Source organism: Pleurodeles waltl, chromosome 3_1 (genome assembly GCF_031143425.1).
Source record: "Pleurodeles waltl isolate 20211129_DDA chromosome 3_1, aPleWal1.hap1.20221129, whole genome shotgun sequence".
NCBI classification, from domain to species: domain Eukaryota; kingdom Metazoa; phylum Chordata; class Amphibia; order Caudata; family Salamandridae; genus Pleurodeles; species Pleurodeles waltl.
The window spans coordinates 1,192,416,763-1,192,437,759 of record NC_090440.1 but is presented as its reverse complement, the minus strand read 5'-3'; the positions used below and the strand labels follow the sequence as shown (position 1 = coordinate 1,192,437,759).

Below are 20,997 nucleotides of genomic sequence, written 5' to 3'. Positions count from 1 at the left end.
TCCCATTCATAGGACTGCTGTTCAGTATCAGACTACTATAAAGTGCACAACTCAGAACATTTAAATTTCTTTCTAATCATTTTGACCCAATTGCTCACTATCTGCCTTCATCTAAACACTTCTCAAATGAATGAGACAGTTCCATCTTGCTCATTTGCAAACGTTTTATTGTTTCTAACCATGGATCTGAAAACTATGTTTATAAGGTGCCACATGTCATGTCCAAATTACAGAAATTCCTAGTGTACAACATAAAAATGGAGTTCTTAAGATTTCCATATGTTTGAATTCAAACCTACATCAAGGCGTCCCTAGATGAAATGGGAAATTGAAGGAAGGGGTTGTCAATCTGTCTGGCCCTTTTGTTTAGTGATCTTTCAATGGAGGCCTCGGGTACAAACAGCTATATTTGTCCTTCACTTTTAGGCTCAAACCACCAGCTACCCATCTCAATTTCACTTAGTTTTATATGCTCGATTGTTTTTTTTCATTTGGTTGTATTGAAGAAAACGCTACTGCTAATTTCATATGCTTTTTCTTGAATGAAATTATAGACACCATCTTCCCGCACCCTCTGCCTTTCTGTGCTCACGACACAGAGGGCATGCTCAGGGCAAGGGGGACTGAGCATCGCGACACGGGATCTGAGTTTCTCTTCTACCAAGGAAAGCTCCCATTATCCACTGGCTTTATATAGATAAGTATGATTCTTTTTTGATAATCGACTTTAAACCACTAAGGCAAGAGAGGCAGATGTGCTACTTGTTGCAGCGCCTCGGTGCTCCCTTTCCCTTATTTTGTAAGAGACCAGGAATGCACAGGGATCATAAAACACATCTCTTACAAACCCTGATACATAGGAGTAATACCAAAGGCAATTCTGTTGAAAGCTTGGAGACCGGTAGGCATCCCAGCGCTGGTTAAACAACACAGACTGTGGGCTCAAGTTCCATGGAGATCAGAGTGTTTTAAAGTTTTGCCACATTGCACCTGAAGGATTTTCCTCCCTTTCTTGCCCTTCTCACGGGTGGAGCTATGACTTGGAGAGTGTTGGAGGATCTGAGAGCTCTGCCAGGATTGTAATGAACAAGCAGCTGTCAGGAAATACAGGGGCCTTGATTTCGAAGGGCTCTGTGCAAAATGTACAGTGCCTTGAAGTTGTTCCTCTACATGACTGGGAGCCAATGGAAAAGACAGCATAGGTCCACTTAATATTTTCTGTCATTGTATGCAACAGATCATATCGGAGGGACAAGGCAAAAAACACATCCTCATGTATGTCAGTAGGCTCTCCAACTGTTGTGATGGGCCAAACGATTAATTTTGTAAACCAGTTGCCATGCTTCCTGATATACTTTCCCACACGGCTTTTCTTCACAGCATGCGCCTGAGAGCAACGTTTTAGTGTATATGCACTGCTACTAATCATTTGACTTGGTAAATATTGATGCAGGATAGATGCGCCGGAGTCTCACACTTGTAGTGGATGGTAGAAAGCTAAGGCAGAGGGTGAAAGGGGGCAGAAAGATGGCAAATGTCTGCAGATGTGACATGAGCGTATATTTGGGGGATAGAAAGTGTAGGGAATGGACTTATAATATGTACCTCTTTAAGACCAAATGTTAATTCTGTAGCTTCCAGACATTAACACCAGTTTCTGAGAATACTGACAGCCAGATACATTTTCTCTGCTGCCTGCATCTGTGTCAGTCCTGCAAAGACCTGCATGCTAGCACAGAGGCATATCCATATTTCCAACACACTCCACCTTACAGCAACATGTTTGCCTAATCACATTAAACAAATGTTATTACAGAAATCAATCTCTTAAATGTATCTATCCATCCTAACCCGAGGTAGTGATAAAGCTGTGAAAATATGTGCAGGGGGACTTGGAGAAAACACTCAAAGTTAAACTGTATGTTCTACGTAAGGGAATTTACACCCATAACATTTGTTTGCCATGGAATATCCCACAAAACAAAATCAAAGATTCATCCAGTCAATTTATTTTTGTTTCCATTGTGATTTCCGTAACGTTTTTCCAACTTTAGTATCTGGAACTCAGCATATGGCACAATCACCCTTCGTCCTTGATTCTCTGATCCATTTAAAGCAGAAAATAAGCCGGTTACTTTGCTACGTCCTGGTGGTGAACTGGAAGGGGTGCTCCAAATATAGAAATAAGTATAATTTGCCTGTTTCTTACTCAATATGTTTTAGGAAATAGGAATGACCGATTAAGCTGGTAACTACCAATTGCTGACTTCAAACTGGACAAATCAAAGAGTGATTCTGCAATTTCATATTGTAAGCAAATCAATGAGTGAGACATCCCCTTTAAACCTAGAGAAAATAGCACAAATGAAAGCTTAATATTCTTTTAAACCACAAATATGCAGATAAAGGTAGAAGTTATTTATAAAATACATAGAACCAAGTACAAACTAGAGATAAAAAGTTTGATATATTGTTTACACCGAACTATTGATGTCTGACAATATTTCAACATATGATTCAAAATAAACTAGTTTAAAAAATGTTCAGTGATAATCAAGCTAATTATTCAAAGTTACGGTCCAGATAATGATTCACTTTTTGTTTGGTCAAAAATAGCATTGCTGCCCTCCTTCAGACAATATTTTTTTTCTTTTCTCCTATTAAAACCAACAGAACAAGTACACTTTACCCAATTTTATTATACGACAAAATATCTATGATAAACAGCAGTACAAATAATGTTGTTTCGAAGGAAAGTAGCCTGCCTACCTCGATCAAGAAAATAGTAGCTTGCTATTTTGTTTAGCTCTAACATTTCAAACAGCAATATTCCTACTTGGTTTGGATTTGTTTAAATCTCTGTTGCATCCACCTTAGAGAAACTCCGAATATACTTAGTTACAACATATTTGATTTGATATATCAGGACACAAATCAGCCTCCCACTTGTCCTTCGATATAAAGACTAGTAGATTTATTTAGTGCATAAGAAGCTTGATGGTTAACTACGGTTCTCTTTAGTAGGAAACTGTACATTTTATTGAAGCCATTTGTGATGCAACCTTTTGTTTTATCCCTATCTTTTCAAGAAGTCACCTAACCTCTGGCAGTGTGACAACCTTTATTGAAAGCCCCAATAGGATCCCTATTTCCTCACATGATTATAGCTCAATGGTAATATTTTACACCTGAATATAAATATTTGTGTGCATTTTCTTGTTTCTTTTTTAATATCTATGTTCTTTTAAAATTGATAATATAATTTGTTTGTTTTCTGTGGTATGGTTGTGAAAGAATGATGGCCCAATAAACTAATGTTGAAATGAAATGCTATTTTGATCTTCGCTGTCCATTCTGTTTTGTTTCCCTCCTGGAGAAAAAAACATTGAAGACACCTGCTGTTCTGCCATGTCTACCCTGCACGTGTCATCGTATCTCAGGCTCTGTCAAAGAACCAAATGACAGCTTTCACTACTACAGCATCTCACAAAACATCTCTAGTACGGTACATTACATTTCCAGTATTTATATCACATTTAAAATGGTAATTTTTCAAGGATTTCAAATTTTGAATATGAAAGAAGGGCTTGTTTTCAATTCTGCTCCGTTTTGGACACAAAATGCCGCATAACAATGCAGCTTTGGTAAAAGTAACTAAAGGAGCTAGACAATATTGATGTTAAAGAAAGCTTTTCTGGCGAATGGTCAACGCCCTTCCATTGAGTGTCTGCAGGCCCTGGCCTTGCAGGAGACTACTGGGGCCACCGACCACTGCAGCAACAATAAACAATGTATCCAGAGCCCTTACTGGGGCTCTTAGATTATTGTCCTTTAAAAAATATCTCAGAGTTCTAACATTGTGTGGGTCAACACCAGATACTGCTATGTCTGCGACTGCGAAAATATCAATAAAATTAAAGGAATCTTTACGCTGGCAGCTAAATGTACCTGCTTCCGGGAAAAACTAATTATTTAAAACAGAAAGATGAGCTCGGATAACATTTCTGTTTGGTGGAGTGCTTTTTTTTTCAAATGAAATACAACAATCCACCGGTGGCACAAAAACATGTATCTCCACAATGGATTTAATACTGGTTCGTGTTGTTTAAATATAGATGTCTACTTTAAAAACAAATATACAAAAAAACGTCAAGTATACCCTCGCAAAAAAGTGAGGGTTTTAAGAACTATCATGTTGGTGCAATCATAGCGATTTTGATGCAGCCCATAAATATTCGGAACCAATAATTTCACATTTTTCTTTTCGTTTTTTCTTTTCTTTTACCACCTAAGCGTTTTCACCACAGGCTCTATGGCTAGGTCTGCAAAAGGCCCTTTTCATTTTTGTTTTAACATTTTACATGGATTTACGGTAACAAACAATAGGTAAAGTAAATATTCCTAGCTGCACCTGCTCTGCCTGATAGTAAAAATATTAGAAAACAGACATACATACAATATGGCAGTTCTGAGACCTTCCTGTAGCACAATACAAATAAATCAAGAAATACTGGCAACAAATGTATAAAATCACACAATCGAACAATTGATTTGGTCGCTCAGTCTGTCTTCTTTCCTTTTGCTTGTATTTAGGTCATTCAAAGACACGGTCAAAACATCAGGAACCACAGTTTTTGGTCTTGCAACTTCTCTTTCCTGTCCCAAATTGGGAGGAGGGGGGAAGTTGGCACCCGTCTGCACTTCAAACAGTGTCCTCGTTACAATTTCATCCTCTGCTGTCAGCACAATGTGCTAAAGTAAGGCCATATTAACAGTGCAGGATACTTTAAAAAACGTTTCTTTTGTTGTTTAAAAAAATAATTGTAGGCACTCTTGTTTCTTCCCAGGCTTCCAAGTTGGTCGTTTACTCATCGTTGTCAGGCTTGACGTCCAGCATGGCATGCAACTCCTCTGCTGTGTATCCCAACAGGCTTTGCAGGTCACATACAAAACGGTACACATAACGTTTGCCAGCCGTCTTGTGGATGATATTTTTGTCATAGTAGTAACGCAGGCCTCGGCTCAATTTCTCATAGTTCATTTTCGGCTTATTTTTTCTTTTACCCCACCTTTTTGCGACCTGGGAAATGAGACATGATCATCAAAAAAACAATTTTAAGTTGCAAGAGATGATTATGCACACACACACTCACACACACACACACACACATGCATGCACATTTCTTTTGACATTATCTATTAAGAGAAGCATATATAGAATGTAAGTTCTTATACCCAATGATAGTTCATGGCCAAACATGCTAGGATGAACTGCGTTAAAAAAACGGAATATAGTTTTCAATTTATTGAGGATATATAAGTTATTTCATACAAAGTCTTGACTCATTTGAACCGTTCTGACATCTTTTAACTAGTGGCATTCTTAGCAAGGGTAATTGTGTACTGGGCCTTCCAAACGAGACAGTATTGAAATTGACATTAAATGTGATATAGGTTCATACGAAATATTCTGGGAGACCTAACATTTGCTTTGAGGCTTATTTAGCATAGTGTATTAGAAAAAAGTCTACCCTTGCCCAATATAAAGCATGTCGTTATTATGAAACGTAGTCGAGCTACAACTGCAGCTCCCAGCGCTGTTTGATAGTCCACCACATTACACTATCCAGGATCTACCAAATGCCACTACTGAGCCTGAGGACTTCAGGCTGCCACTATACAAAAAAAGGATGACATTTTGTGTAATATCGAAGCTCAGTCAATTAAATGAGAACAAGGTGTAAGGTATTATCTCACTTACCTCATCAGGGTCTGAAAGCTTGAATTCCCAGCCATCGCCCGTCCAGCTTATAAAGGACTGGCATGACTTGTCAGTGAGCAACTCAAGCAGAAATTGCCACAGCTGGATAGGCCCACTACCTGGGAAAACATACACCAACACAATTCTTGAAAATTGGTCACCTGAGGGTTGTTTATCCCAAACAAAACATGGTGCAAGACCCTAATATCGTACAGGTCATCTTCAAAGACATCGTCTCACTTGCTAGTTAACAGGATTAGTCCACGATAAGCATTCCCATCCCTACACCACAGAACTCTCTGGTCGATCCGCTTTCAGAAGAAGGATAAGTGCCATCAGTAGTACCCATAGTAGTAGTATCAAATGACCAATGAACATAGACTTTCAAAATCATGCAATAATTCAGTTAGTGCTAACTTTGTTCAACCATGTGGTCACCTCAACATAATAGGTATGCCCCTGTAAACCCAGCGACAATAGAAAAATGTGGAGAAAGAGGGAATGATATGATGGAAAGAAGTGAGCCAGTGGTAATGTACTCTGAAACTTTTACTACTATGTATAGCTCTAAAATTATTTTGCTCTGTTTTGATTCCCAAAGTAAAAAGATTATCTTGGGGAGGAAGATCCTTGAAGTACCAGGGAGCTAAACTCTGGAACTCCCTGCCAATGAACATTCGTATGATGACCCAGGAGACAGAATTTCGCAAAGCCAGTAAAACCTGGCTATTTTAATTGCAAGTTAATACCTCCCCCCTATAGTAGCCTAATGATTCTGCCAGTCTTTCTTTCCTTTCAGTCTGAACAGCGCTACAAGGCCTCCGGGTAGTTTGCGCTATATAAGAACTAATAACATAACATAACAAACATAACATCCTCTTTTGCTAACGGAGATGGATGTAAATGAGCTTAACAGTTGCATTGAGATAGACTTTCCTGAATTTTTCCTTCCAGCAAATGATAGGCTTTGTGTCCCCGGGACACATGATGCATGGAGATTTACATACAAATAATTAAATACTAAATAATTGAAAGTTGCTGTGCATTCCTCAATATCACTGTTGTGGGAAAATGCTACTAGAAGTAGATGGTTGCATGCCATTTCGTTGTGAGGTACAACATGGGAAAGGTGCTACATCATTACCGGCCATTACGTCGCAGGAAGTCTGTTTGCAGATATATTTGTAAAGTCCATTTTGTATGTGTGGGGATAAACACCCATGTAAAAAAAAAAATATATATATATATATATATATTCACTTAAAAAACAAAGGTTAAAGTAAAAAAAAAAAACGTAAATCCATAAATATTCGGAACCAGTAATTTCACATTTTTCAGTTTTTTGTTTTTACTTTTCTTCTACCACCTAAGCGTTTTCACCACTGGCTCTATGGTTAGGAGTCCAAAAGGCCCTTTTCATTTATGGTTTAACATTTTACATGAATTTACAGTAACAGACAATAGGTAAGGTATTCCTAGCTAGACCTGCTCTATCTGGCAGTAAAAATACTAGAAAACAGAAATTCATACAATATGCCAATTCTGATGCCTTCTTGTAGGCACAATACATATAAATAAAGAAATACTGATAAAAAATGTATAAAATCGCACACCCCAATAATTGAGTTGATCACCCAGTTTGTCTCTTTCCTTTTGTTTGTTTTTATGTAATTCAAAGACAGGATCAAAGCAACAGGAACCACAGTTTTTGGTCCTGCAACTTTTCTTTCCTGTCCCAAATTGGGAGGAGGGGGAGAAGTTGGCACAAGATCTGGTTTTGTTTAAAAAAAAACGTATAAAGTCACCGAATAAACAAAGGTTAAAGTAACGCCATTGGTCAGTGATAACATTAATGTTTTGAACTTTTAAAAAACCCACAGAAATTAACCAGTTATAGCAAGCAGAGATAGCTATAACTTGCACACCAGCAATGCACATCTTATGGTGTCACATATGATATCACTTATGTCATGTTCTATGACATCACATCATCCAATGAGTGTGATATTTTGTTTTATAGTTTACATAGAGGCAGGTAAGTACCATATTCGTTTTCTACCTAATTTTGTTCCTCTAGTGTCCATCTAATAGTTTACAAAACGCATGTCTTCCTAATGCACCACAGGTGTGTACATGTATTGAACACATTGTACATCTTTGTAAATGTTTCCCTCCCAGGGACCTGGCCCGCAAAGGGGCTTAAAAATACAAAAAGGAGACTGTGCTTATTTGTTTTCTTTTAAATTATGTGGTGGATTTGGGGAACCTTCATGAATTTGCAGAAAAACCTAAAAAAATAATAATTGTTTTAGCCCCATCCCCTTGTGTCTTTTTTTAAACTTTTTTTATAACACTTGGGAACTAGTCCTGAGCCCTAAGATGGCTGCCACTACTTTCCTGTTGAAGTGGTGCCAGCCAATCAGATCTCAGTTTGAGATCTTTCTGGATCTGTGGAGCATTCACATCCATAGGTAAAGTTTACGTAATGGATTTTCACCAAAACACAAAAACTTCTTTTTCTGGACCAAGGTCTAGCTTTCTGCCAAATTTGGTGTTAAATCCAATCAGTGGTTTAGGCTGTAGTGGCATCTAAAGTTCCTATGGGAAAATAAGTGGGGAAAATGTGTTTTGGGACCCCCACATTCTTTTCAGCCACTGCTTGACAAATCATCCAGAAAGCTTCCATGCACAAACTAGCTAAAAAAGAGCACTTTTTGGAAAGTTATGTGACCCCTCTAGCAGGCCTTACAGCCCTAAGGCATGGTGCACTATACCACAGGTGAGGGCAGAGGTGCATGAGCACTATGCCCCTACAGTGTCTAAGCAAAATCTTAGACATTGTAAGTGCAGGGTAGCCATATGAGTATATGGTCTGGGAGTCTGTCAAAAACGAACTCCACAGCTCCATAATGGCTACACTGAATATTGGGAAGTTTGGTATCAAACTTCTCAGAATAATAAACCAACACTGATGCCAGTGTTGGATTTATTACAAAATATGCGCACAGAGGGCATCTTAGAGATACCCCCTGTATTTTACACAATTGTTCAGTGCAGGACTGACTGGTCTGTGCCAGCCTGCTGCTGAGAGACGAGTTTCTAAACCCATGTGGTGAGGGCCTTTTTGCTCTCTGCTTCACACCTCCCCCCTGCAGGAACTGTAACACCTAGCAGTGAGCCTCAAAGGCTCAGTCTTCGTGTTACAATGCCCCAGGGCACTCCAGCTAGTGGAGATGCCCACCCCCTGAACACAGCCCCCACTTTTGGCGGCAAGTACAGGGGAGATAATGAGAAAAACAAGGAGGAGTCACTGGCCAGTCAGGACAGCCCCTAAGGTGTCCTGAGCTGAGATGACTCTGACTTTTAGAAATCCTCCATCTTGCAGATGGAGGATTCCCCCAATAGGAATAGGGATGTGCCCCCCTCCCCTCAGGGAGGAGGCACAAGGAGGGTGTAGCCACCCTCAAGGACAGTAGCCATTGGCTACTGCCCTCCCAGACCTAAACACACCCCTAAATTCAGTATTTAGGGGCTCCCCAGAACCTAGGAAACTAGATTCCTGCAACCTAAGAAGAAGAGGACTGCTGAGCTGGAAAAACCCTGCAGAGAAGACGGAGACACCAACTGCTTTGGCCCTAGCTTTACCGGCCTGTCTCCCCACTTCTAAAGACACTGCACCAGCGACGCTTTCCACAGGGACCAGCGACCTCTGAAGCCTCAGAGGACTGCCCTGCATCTAGAAGGACCAAGAACTCCAGAGGACAGCGGCTCTGTTCACCAAAGACTGCAACTTTGCAACAAAGAAGCAACTTTGAAACAACACGCGTTTCCCGCCGGAAGCGTGAGACTTGGCACTCTGCACCCGACACCCCCGGCTCGACTTGTGGAGAACAATTACTTCAGGGAGGACTCCCGGGCGACTGCGAGACCCAGAGTAGCCAGAGTTGACCCCCCTGAGCCCCCACAGCGACGCCTGCAGAGGGAATCCCGAGGCTCCCCCTGACTGCGACTGCCTGCTTCAAAGACCCAACACCTGGTAAAGGCACTGCATCCGCAGCCCCCAGGACCTGAAGGATCCGACCTCCAGTGCAGGAGCGACCCTCAGGTGGCCCTCTCCCTTGCCCAGGTGGTGGCTACCCCGAGGAGCCCCCCCTTGCCTGCCTGCATCGCTGAAGAGACCCCTTGGTCTCCCATTGTTTTCTATTGAAAACCCGACGCTTGTTGCAAACTGCACCCGGCCGCCCCCGTGCCACTGAGGGTGTACTTTCTGTGTGGACTTGTGTCCCCCCCGGTGCCCTACAAAACCCCCCTGGGCTGCCCTCCGAAGACGCGGGTACTTACCTGCTGGCAGACTGAAACCGGGGCACCCCCTTTTCCATTGAAGCCTATGTGTTTTGGGCACCACTTTGACCTCTGCACCTGACCGGCCCTGAGCTGCTGGTGTGGTAACTTTGGGGTTGCTCTGAACCCCCAATGGTGGGCTACCTTGGACCCAAACTTGAACCCCGTAGGTGGTTTACTTACCTGCAAAAACTAACAAACTCTTACTACCTCCAGGAACTGTTGAAAATTGCACTGTGTCTAGTTTTAAAATAGCTATATGTCATTTATGTGAAAACTGTATATGCTATTTTGCTAATTCAAAGTTCCTAAAGTACCTACCTGCAATACCTTTCATTTGAAGTATTACATGTAAGTCTTGAACCTGTGGTTCTTAAAATAAACTAAGAAAATATATCTTTCAATACAAAAACCTATTGGCCTGGAATTGTCTCTGAGTGTGTGTTCCTCATGTATTGCCTGTGTGTGTACAACAAATGCTTAACACTACTCCTTTGATAAGCCTACTGCTCAACCACACTACCACAAAATAGAGCATTAGAATTATCTCTCTTTGCCACTATCTTACCTCTAAGAGGAACCATTGGACTCTGTGCATACTATTCCTTACTTTGAAATAGTGCATACAGAGCCAACTTCCTACACTCACCCTCTGGTAGCTTGGCACAGAGCTGTCAAGCTTAACTTACAGGCAATGTGCAAAGTATTTGTGAAACACTTCAAAAAGTAAAACAGTCATAGCACCCCACAAAAAGATTCCAAACTAGGTTAGAAAAACAGATATGAATTAAATAAATTTAAAAAACAAAACAACAAAATTCCAATAGTGCAAACTGGAGATATTGAATTTCAGTTTTAAGTGAAAATAGCACCAAGAAGTGCTTTTGGGGGTATCTGGCAGGCTGGCTGGACAAAAGTTCATGCTGACAATGGAGTGCGGGCTGGCTACAGGGACCCAGTTAGGCCAGCTGAACCTAAAGTAACTTAAATCCAGGCTGTGGAACATTGCATCGATCCGAATCAAAGACGCTTTGTGCAGCCAAGGTAATTCGTCAGTTCCGAGATGCAGTGAGGCTGCACTGTGAGGTCCTTTTGCATCAAGGTTGAGGATCCTGTTGATAGGACTTGTGATGCGAAGGCCAATATCAAGGATATATTGTGCAGTCGAGATGATGCGCTGGTTCCGAAGAGTGATGAAACTGTGATGCGCAGTTTATTCATCATCGTTGAGGTTGCTGTCAGCGAGAGATCCGAGGAGCTTGCACCGAGAAAAGCTTTGCGCAGTGGTGGTTGTGAAAGCGATGTGTCGAATCTAAGATGCGGGATGCAGTGGCCATGCAAGTCTATTGCGACTGGCCCAATCCACGCAATAGCGGCGATTAATCAGTTCTGCTCGAGGTTGCACCGCTCAGCCGAGGAGATGCATTAGTTCTTCTTGATGATGCATCCGTCAGCAGAGGGTGCATCAGTTCAGCTGAAAAAACACCTTGGGGCTACTTCCAAAGGTTTGGGACTGGAGTGGCACCACTTGCAGGGTAAACTCACAGATGGCAGAGTCCAGGTGCAGACAGAGGGTGGTTGGAAGTCTTTTATGTCACGGAGACATCAGATTAGAAGGCCAGTCAACTAGCCCTTGGAGTCATCTGGGGTAAACTTATACAGGTCCAGTCCTTCTCACCCAGGCAGAGGGCAGCAAGCAGCAAGTCAGTATAGCAAGCAGACTGCAGTCCAGTAGAGTGGGGGTCTTTCAGCAGCACAGCAGTCCTTACTCCTGGCAGAGTATTCACAGGTCCAGATGTGTACTGAAGTGGTGGTGTCCGAAGTCTACTTCTTATACTCAGTTGTGCCTTTAAAGTGATGGAGACTTCAAAGATGGGCCTTTGAAGTGCAGAGGCCCTGCACTGGCTCCAGACTCACTAAAGGAGGGTATGGAGCCCTTTGGTTGGGAACAGGACACAGTCTATTTAAATGCAAGTGAGGCTGGGTCATGCTCATTCCTCCCATCCTGCCAGGATGGCCCATCATGTCACATTAAAGCTACCATTTTCTATGGCTCTCTAGAAGGAATGCATAAAGCCCAGCTGTCAGTCACCAAGACGTGATCAGAGCAGGCAAGACATGCCTTCAACGAACAGTTTTATCATCAATTATTTTACTGCAAATGTTACTGTGATATTATCAATGATGCCATAGAAGATGTCATGAGTGATGTAATATCTGGGGTAATTAGCAGTGCATGGCGAGGGTGCAAGTTATAGTTGCCTTAGGGGCATGAGTTATAGTTACTGGAAATAACTCTAACAGCTTAATTTCTATGGTTTTGTACGTATAAAATCTGAACCTTACTATAATGCCCCTATAACCTTTGTTTTTAGTGAATTTCTAAGGTTTTGCCAACCATGTTCCATGGACCTGCCACTCTTATATAATCTAAGTGTTTTTTTGAGCTGCCACTGCCCCTCCCACCTGTCCAGCATGGTCAGATGGATGCCGCCTGTCCATGCCACCTCCACATTGACTGTCTGAGTGCCCTGCCCCTGTCCCCTCCCTCCTGTCCTCCATAGGCCAATTTGCTGCCACTTTCCTCTCCCCTCCATGCTATATTATACTTCAACTGCTCCTCTTGCCTGCCCTGTGTGGTCTGTTGTAAAGCCCCTTCCATTGCCCTTTCTTGTCTGTGTCCAGCCTCTAGCCCTCTCTTCTGTCCTCCAAGGTCCTTTGTGCATGCCCCTGCACCCTTCCTCTTGCCCACTGTGGCCGATGTGCTGCCACTAATCCTCCGCTTGCCATGCATGGTCTTTTGTGCTGCCACAGCCCCTCCCACCTGCCCTGTTTGGTCAGCTTTCTGCCCCTGATTGCCTCCCCCCTTCCCTCCGTTGTCTGTGTGTATGCCATTATAGACTCACTGCTGCCCTCCAAGGTGTGTTGAGCTTCCAGTCCCCATCCTGTCTGCCCTCCATGATCAGCTTGCTGCTCCTGCCCTCTGACCCCTGCCCCCCATTTTCCATGTGCAGGCCCCTAGCCCATACCACTTGCCTTGTCTCGTCTGCTGTTATGCCTCTGCCCCCTCCTGTCTGCCTATCGTGGTCTATTATGCTGCAACTGTGCCTCCTGACTGTCTGGTATGGTCAGCTTGCTGCACTTGCCTCTTTCCCCTCTGCTTTCTGTTGTCCATGTGTATGGCTCTTTCCCTTCCATATTCCTTACCACGGTCCGTTGTGCTGCACTGACGTCCCACTTGCCCTGTGTTGTGTATTGTGCTGCTGCAACCCGATGCCTGCCCTGTAAGGTCAGTTTGGTGCCCCTGTCCATCTCCCTCCTGCTTTCTGTTATCTGAGCCCATGCCACTACCCATTCCTCCTGCCCTTCGTGATCCAATGTACCATATATCCCAACATTGTCAACCTGGTAAGAGGGAGATTTTTTTAAAAACCTGGGGAATTGATTTTTAAAATTGACTTACAGTGAAAATGATGAGATTTTAGGGCAGGAGACAGATATATTAAAGCTTTTTTGGGCTTCAAAACCTCAGAAGTCTCCTGTCTTAATCGGATCTGTTGGCAGGTATGGTTATACTGCCACTGACTCTTTCTTCTGCCCTCAATGGTCTGATATATTTCCACAGCCTCTCTTGCCTGTCCTGCATAGTTAGTTTGTTGTCCCTGTCCTCCTTTTCCCTTCCCGCCATGGTCCGTTGTCCTGCCACTGCCCCTCTCGTCTGCCCAGTGTAATCAACTTTTTGCCTCTGCACCCTCCTCCCTGCCCTAAATTATCTGAGTCCGTGCCTCTGACCTCTACCTCATCATTGTATTCTAATGAACAACTAGATTGCTATCATTCTATACTTTTTACAAAAGTGTGGCAGACCTGAAGTCATCTTGATGTAATCAAAACTGTAATACCTTAAGCATTTCCTTTAGAAATTATAAAAATGTGGGGGTCTTATTTCCATAGACATTATGGTTAGTGCACTAAAAACCAAAATGAGGAAATGTTTTCTGAGTTCTAAAATAGCATCAAAGCACTTTAAAATTATTTTCTATTTTTATGTTTTTATTATCCAGTTGATCATTTGATTATTTGTTACGTTTAGGGGAGAGGATGTGGCATTACGGCCAGAGCTGCAGACTCTGCAACTGGGGAACTAGGTTCATGTTTCAGCATCAGCTAGACATCCTGTGATTCTTTGCAACTCACAATTTCCCCATACCTAAAAACAAAATGAATTTGTCCTTGTGTAATGAAACTGATGTTCATGTAAAGCACTCTAATACCTTCAGGTCAAGTCTGTGCTATATAAAACTGCAAAAACAAATAAGTATTTTGCATACTTCTGTCAATGGACTATACTTGGGCTACATTTGGGTGATATTTGTTCCTCATTTGGGCTCTTTTTTTCTGTGGTGGCCATCTTGGGAGACTTACTTGAAGCTCCCTAATTTTCTCTTTTACTGCAGCATCCTCACTAGAAAATGCTTTCAGTTTTCTACTTCAACTCCATCAAGATGGCGTTCAGATGTGCCACAGTTTTGGCATGATTTCTGAATGTTAGCACTCTAGTTGCTCTTTAGAACTCTTTAGAACATGGTGGAAGCTGTCAATCACCAGGGAGTAACTGGCATTCTGCTGCTGGTGTTAAAAGTGCATGTTTCAGTCTGCTTGTCAAGATGTTTTGATGAAATAGAAGAGGAAGATATTTGAGAACTTGCTTAAAACGTCCTTTTTTTCAAACAAAATAAACCCCCTTCTTTTATTCCTTTCTAAATTAGATGTTTTAAGTTTTACCAGTTTGATTCAATCAAGATGGCTTCAGGTGTGCCACACTTTGTCAGAAGTAAGACTGTTACCACTCTAGGAGTTCTTTAGGACACTCTGGGTTGCTGCAGTAGAACACAAGGTGATAAACTGACAAGCTGCTCCTGTTGGAAGTACATGTTTTACTGAGAATGTCAAACTTAATTCTCATACGGTTGAGAAAATAAGTGTGAATTTACAGAAAATATACTCTCATTTTAGCTTCTGGGGCACCTTCCATAACTTCTATGGGAGAATCATGAGAAAACAGTTTTCCCTCAAACATGATTCATTAAATCACAGCAGAAGGCTTTTACAGGGTATTTCTTAAAGTGCATTTTCCTTACATTTAAGATTTAGCTCTTGTTTTCAGCTCTTTAGATCATGTAGAAGGTGTTATCATGTATACCTGTCCCAGATCGCTGCCAGCACTTCAACCAGGAAGTGCTGGCAGCCATCTTGGGATCAATATTCATGATAGTACCATAAATCAGACCTTACCATGGGATTTGTGCTTAGGCTCCATCCAGATATCTATATTACTTTGTTCCCTTAATTATTCGAGAACTACTGAACAGATTTACACTATTTATAATTAACAGAAAAGGCACTTTCTGGATCAACAGCTGTCCAGCAGTAATCATATCTAAAAAATTAAAAATCCTTATGGAAATTGCATGGGGAAAACATGTTTTGGGAAACCCTTTTTCTTGACTCCCGCTTCACAAATCATCCTGAAACTTTCAAGACACCAATTGAAGTGAGTGGCAAACTAGTTTTGAATATCTTTAGACGATTCCTCAAACTACACCAAAGTTATTGGCAAAACAAAAAAATGCTTTTCTTGTAGAAACTAGGTATTAACTATAACTCCCTACTGGTGACCTCCAGCAGGTGATAGATAGATAGATAGATAGATAGATAGATAGATAGATAGATAGATAGATAGATAGATAGATAGATAGATAGATAGATACTTGACAGATCTTCACAAGAGTTTCCAATAGAAGTGTGTCGGTAATTCTTGTTGCACATGGAAAAGTTTTGGGGTGATCCATCAAGCAGGGGCCAAGAAAATGTGAGAGTCAAAAAAGTGTGTTTCCCATGATCATTCTAATAGGAGTTTTGTAGAAGACTACCCGCCCGAACGGCTGGAAGGAATTACACCAAATTTGGTGTAAATCTGTTCAGCAGTTGAGAAATTTGAGGATGTCCAAACTTGTATACCTAGAACAGCAGATCCTCCCAGATGACTTAATGAAGAAAAACAAGCTTGAAATGCAGAGCTTTGACTAGCTGCCAACACTTCAAACAGGAAGGGTTGGCTGCCATATGGGGGCTCGGTTTCAGCTGAGTCCCAAAAGCACCGCCCCCCGCACCCCAAAGACAACCATCGCTCAAGGGCAGAAAATGTTAATTGTAATGGGGGGTCCACATGACCCCCAACCCCTGGCCCTTGTGACCGCCACCTCCCTGTGTGCAATAGCAATGTCAGCTCTCGCAGGAGGCGGAGAGCTGGCTGGACCGTGGGGACCTTGAGGTTCCCCCCGTGTTCCACTGCACACTGGGTGCCCTGAGGAGGGACACCCAAGAGACATGGCCAGGCCCTGGGAATGGAGTCGCCGGGGCCAAAATCAGACAGGGGAGTGGGGCGCACAACTCCCTTCCCCCACTGAATGGTGGTGGACTCTAGAGAATGGGGTCCCGGGTTTGAAATTGGCCTGTGGAGGGGAGCAATGTGGTCCCTGTAGGAGGCTGGACTGGCTTGTAGTGAGTACCAAGGGGTACTTACACCTTGCACTAGGCCCAGGTATCCCTTATTAGTGTAGAGGGGTGTCTAGCAGCTTAGGCTGATAGAAAAGGTAGCTTAGCAGAGCAGCTTAGGCTGAACTAGGAGACGAGTGAAGCTCCTACAGTACCACTAGTGTCATATGCACAATATCATAAGAAAACACAATACACAGATATACTAAAAATAAAGGTACTTTATTTTTATGACAATATGCCAAAAGTATCTCAGTGAGTACCCTCAGTATGAGGATAGCAAATATACACAAGATATATGTACACAATACCAAAATATGCAGTAATAGCAATAGAAAACAGTGCAAACAATGTATAGTCACAATAGAATGCAATAGGGGCACATAGCGATAGGGGCAACACAAACCATATACTCTAGAAGTGGAATGCGAACCACGAATAGACCCCAAACCTATGTGACCTTGTAGAGGGTTGCTGGGACTGTAAAGAAACAGTGAGGGTTAGAAAAATAGCCCACCCCAAGACCCTGAAAAGTGGGTGCAAAGTGCACCTAAGTTCCCCAAAGAGCACAGAAGTCGTGATAGGGGAATTCTGCAGGAAAGACCAACACCAGCAATGCAACAACGATGGATTTCCAGATGAGAGTACCTGTGGAACAAGGGGACCAAGTCCAAAAGTCACGATCAAGTCGGGAGTGGGCAGATGCCCAGGAAATGCCAGCTGTGGGTGCAAAGAAGCTGCCACCGGATGGTAGAAGCTGTGGATTCTGCAAGAACGACAAGGGCTAGAAACTTCCCCTTTGGAGGATGGATGTCCCACGTCGTGAAGAGTCGTGCAGAGGTGTTTCCGTGAAGAAAGACTGCAAACAAGCCTTGCTAGCTGCAAGGGTCGCGGTTAGGGTTTTTGGATGCTGCTGTGGCCCAGGAGGGACCAGAATGTCGCCAATTGCGTGAGGAGACAGAGGGGGCGTCCAGCAAGACAAAGAGCCCACTCAGAAGCAAGCAGCACCCGCAGAAGTGCCAGAACAGGCGCTACGAAGTGGAGTGAACCGGAGCTCACCCGAAGTTGCACAAGAGGGTCCCACGAAGCCAGAGGACAACTCAGGAGGTCGTGCAATGCAGGTTAGCGTGCCGGGGGACTCAGGCTTGGCTGTGCACAAAGGAAATCCTCGGAGAGTGCACAGGAGCCGGAGTAGCTGCAAAATACGCGGTTCCCAGCAATGCAGTCTAGCGTTGGGAGGCAAGGACTTACCTCCACCAAACTCGGACTGAAGAGTCACTGGACTGTGGGAGTCACTTGGACAGAGTTACTGAGTTCAAGGGACCTCGCTCGTCGTGCTGAGAGGAGACCCAGAGGACCGGTGATGCAGTTCTTTGGTGCCTGCGGTTGCAGGGGGAAGATTCTGTCGACCCACAGGAGATTTCTTTGGAGCTTCTAGTGCAGAGAGGAGGCGGACTACCCCCACAGCATGCACCACCAGGAAAACAGTCGAGAAGGCGGCAGGATCAGCGTTACAAGGTCGCAGTAGTCGTCGTTGCTACTTTGTTGCAGTTTTGCAGGCTTCCAGCGCGGTCAGCAGTCGATTCCTTGGCAGAAGGTGAAAAGAGAGATGCAGAGGAACTCTGATGAGCTCTTGCATTCGTTATCTAAGGAATTCCCCAAAACAGAGACCCTAAATAGCCAGAAAAGGAGGTTTGACTACCTAGGAGAGAGGATAGGCTAGCAACACCTGAAGGAGCCTATCAGAAGGAGTCTCTGACGTCACCTGCTGGCACTGGCCACTCAGAGCAGTCCAGTGTGCCAGCAGCACCTCTGTTTCCAAGATGGCAGAGGTCTGGAGCACACTGGAGGAGCTCTGGGCACCTCCCAGGGATGGTGCAGGTCAGGGGAGTGGTCACTCCCCTTTCCTTTGTCCAGTTTCGCGCCAGAGCAGGGCTGAGGGATCCCTGAACCGGTGCAGACTGGCTTATGCAGAGATGGGCACCATCTGTGCCCATCAAAGCATTTCCAGAGGCTGGGGGAGGCTACTCCTCCCCAGCCCTGACACCTTTTTCCAAAGGGAGAGGGTGTAACACCCTCTCTCTGAGGAAGTCCTTTGTGCTGCCATCCTGGGCCAAGCCTGGCTGGACCCCAGGAGGGCAGAAACCTGTCTGAGGGGTTGGCAGCAGCAGCAGCTGCAGTGAAACCCCGGGAAAGGTAGTTTGGCAGTACCCGGGTCTGAGCTAGAGACTCGGGGGATCATGGAATTGTCTCCCCAATGCCAGAATGGCATTGGGGTGACAATTCCATGATCCTAGACATGTTATATGGCCATGTTCGGAGTTACCATTGTGACGCTATACATATGTCGTGACATATGTATAGTGCACGCGTGTTATGGTGTCCCCGCACTCACAAAGTCCGGGGAATTTTCCCTGAACAATGTGGGAGCACCTTGGCTAGTGCCAGGGTGCCCACACACTAAGTAACTTAGCACCCAACCTTTACTAGGTAAAGGTTAGACATATAGGTGACTAATAAGTTACTTAAGTGCAGTGGTAAATGGCTGTGAAATAACGTGGACGTTATTTCACTCAGGCTGCAAGGGCAGGCCTGTGTAAGAATTGTCAGATCTCCCTATGGGTGGCACAAGAAATGCTGCAGCCCATAGGGATCTCCTGGAACCCCAATACCCTGGGTACTTCAGTACCATATACTAGGGAATTATAAGGGTGTTCCAGTATGCCAATGTAAATTGGTGAAATTGGTCACTAGCCTGTTAGTGACAATTTGGAAAGAAATGAGAGAACATAACCACTGAGGTTCTGAATAGCAGAGCCTCAGTGAAACAGTTGGTCATAACACAGGTAACACATACAGGGCACACTTATGAGCACTGGGGCCCTGGCTGGCAGGGTCCCAGTGACACATACAACTAAAACAACATATATACAGTGAAATATGGGGGTAACATGCCAGGCAAGATGGTACTTTCCTACAGTCCTCCCTCCATCATTGAATTGGCTCTGCTCTGTCCACCTTAGTAGTATGCAAAGGTCTTTCCGCATTTTGCCAGAATGATGGACAGCTTACCAAAGGGCCCCCAATGCATTTTCCTCTGATTTTGGTGGCACGTTCTTGATACCAGGAATATGATGTCATCCCCACCAAACAAAGAACCACTTACATCATATAGCTAAGAGGAAGGACACTAGTTTGGTGGAGATTTACATATTTGTAGTCTTGTTGGCCTCTCTATAGAAGGATTCATGTTTTCACAGATTTCTGGAGAAAGATGCACCAGGGACAATCACATTGCCAAATGCACACAAAGTCGCTGGAGACATTTTCTTGTGGTCCATTACGTAGCTGTAGTATATAATGCACATCGGACATTCACCCAATGAAGTAGCACTTACTTACTTGGTAAACATTTTGTGCAAAACTGTGGAGTCTTGTTGGATACACAGGCAGGTGCGGTTCATTTGTGGCTGAGTCACTCACGTAGCTACTGACACACGCACACGCACACAGACACTCACAGACCCACTCACAAACACACTCAGACACTCACTCACACTCAAGCACCCATTTAAAGACCCACTCAGAGACTCATGTACTCACTCACAGACCCACACAGACATTCGTGCACCCACTTATAGACCATCTGAGACATTCATGCACCCATTCACAGACCCAACTCAGGGTCATGCACCGACTCATAGACCCAACTCAGAGACTAATGCACTTCCTCACGGATGCACTGAGACTCATGTACCCACTCACAGACCTACTCAGACACTCACGCACACACTAACAGACCCATTTAGACACATAGGCACCCATTCGCAGACCCACTCAGACACTCACACACCCACTGACAGAGGCACTCAGACACTCTCACACACCCTCACTGACCTACTGAGATACTTATGCTCTCACTCACACACTCAATATCAAAGGTTAGTAGTTACAGTTAGGAAATAAGATTGAAAAAACCTTAGAAATTCACTTAAAAAACACCAAAGGTTACAGGGATGTTATAGTTAGGAAAAAGAATTAGAAAGCATTAGAAATTCACTAAAAAACAAAGGTTACAGGGACGTTATAATAAGGCTCACATTTCACTCATACAAAACCAGTGAAATTCAGCAGTTATAGTTACCTGGGGTAACTATAGCGTACGCCCCGCAATGCACTGCTTATGACCTCACACATTACATCACTAATGACATGTTCTGTGACATCACTGATGACAACTCAAATGGCATCACTGATTACATCATCCACAGAGGCACTCACACACCAACACAACCACTCATACACTCACTCATACACCCATACATTCACTCACACAG

The 20,997-nt window shown here is 43.6% G+C and overlaps 1 protein-coding gene across 1 annotated transcript in view; it reads right to left on the bottom strand.

The window, feature by feature from the left end:
- Positions 1 to 3,229: 3,229 nt before the first annotated feature.
- ETS1 (ETS proto-oncogene 1, transcription factor) overlaps positions 3,230 to 20,997 on the bottom strand; it is a 165,106-nt gene continuing 147,338 nt past the window's right edge. Inside the window, exons 7-8 of the mRNA XM_069224505.1 lie at positions 5,762 to 5,880; positions 3,230 to 5,080 (exon numbers count right to left, since the gene is read on the bottom strand). Coding sequence (XP_069080606.1) covers positions 4,865 to 5,080; positions 5,762 to 5,880 — 335 coding nt within the window. The 3' untranslated portion in view covers positions 3,230 to 4,864. The remainder of the gene's footprint in view (positions 5,081 to 5,761; positions 5,881 to 20,997) is intronic.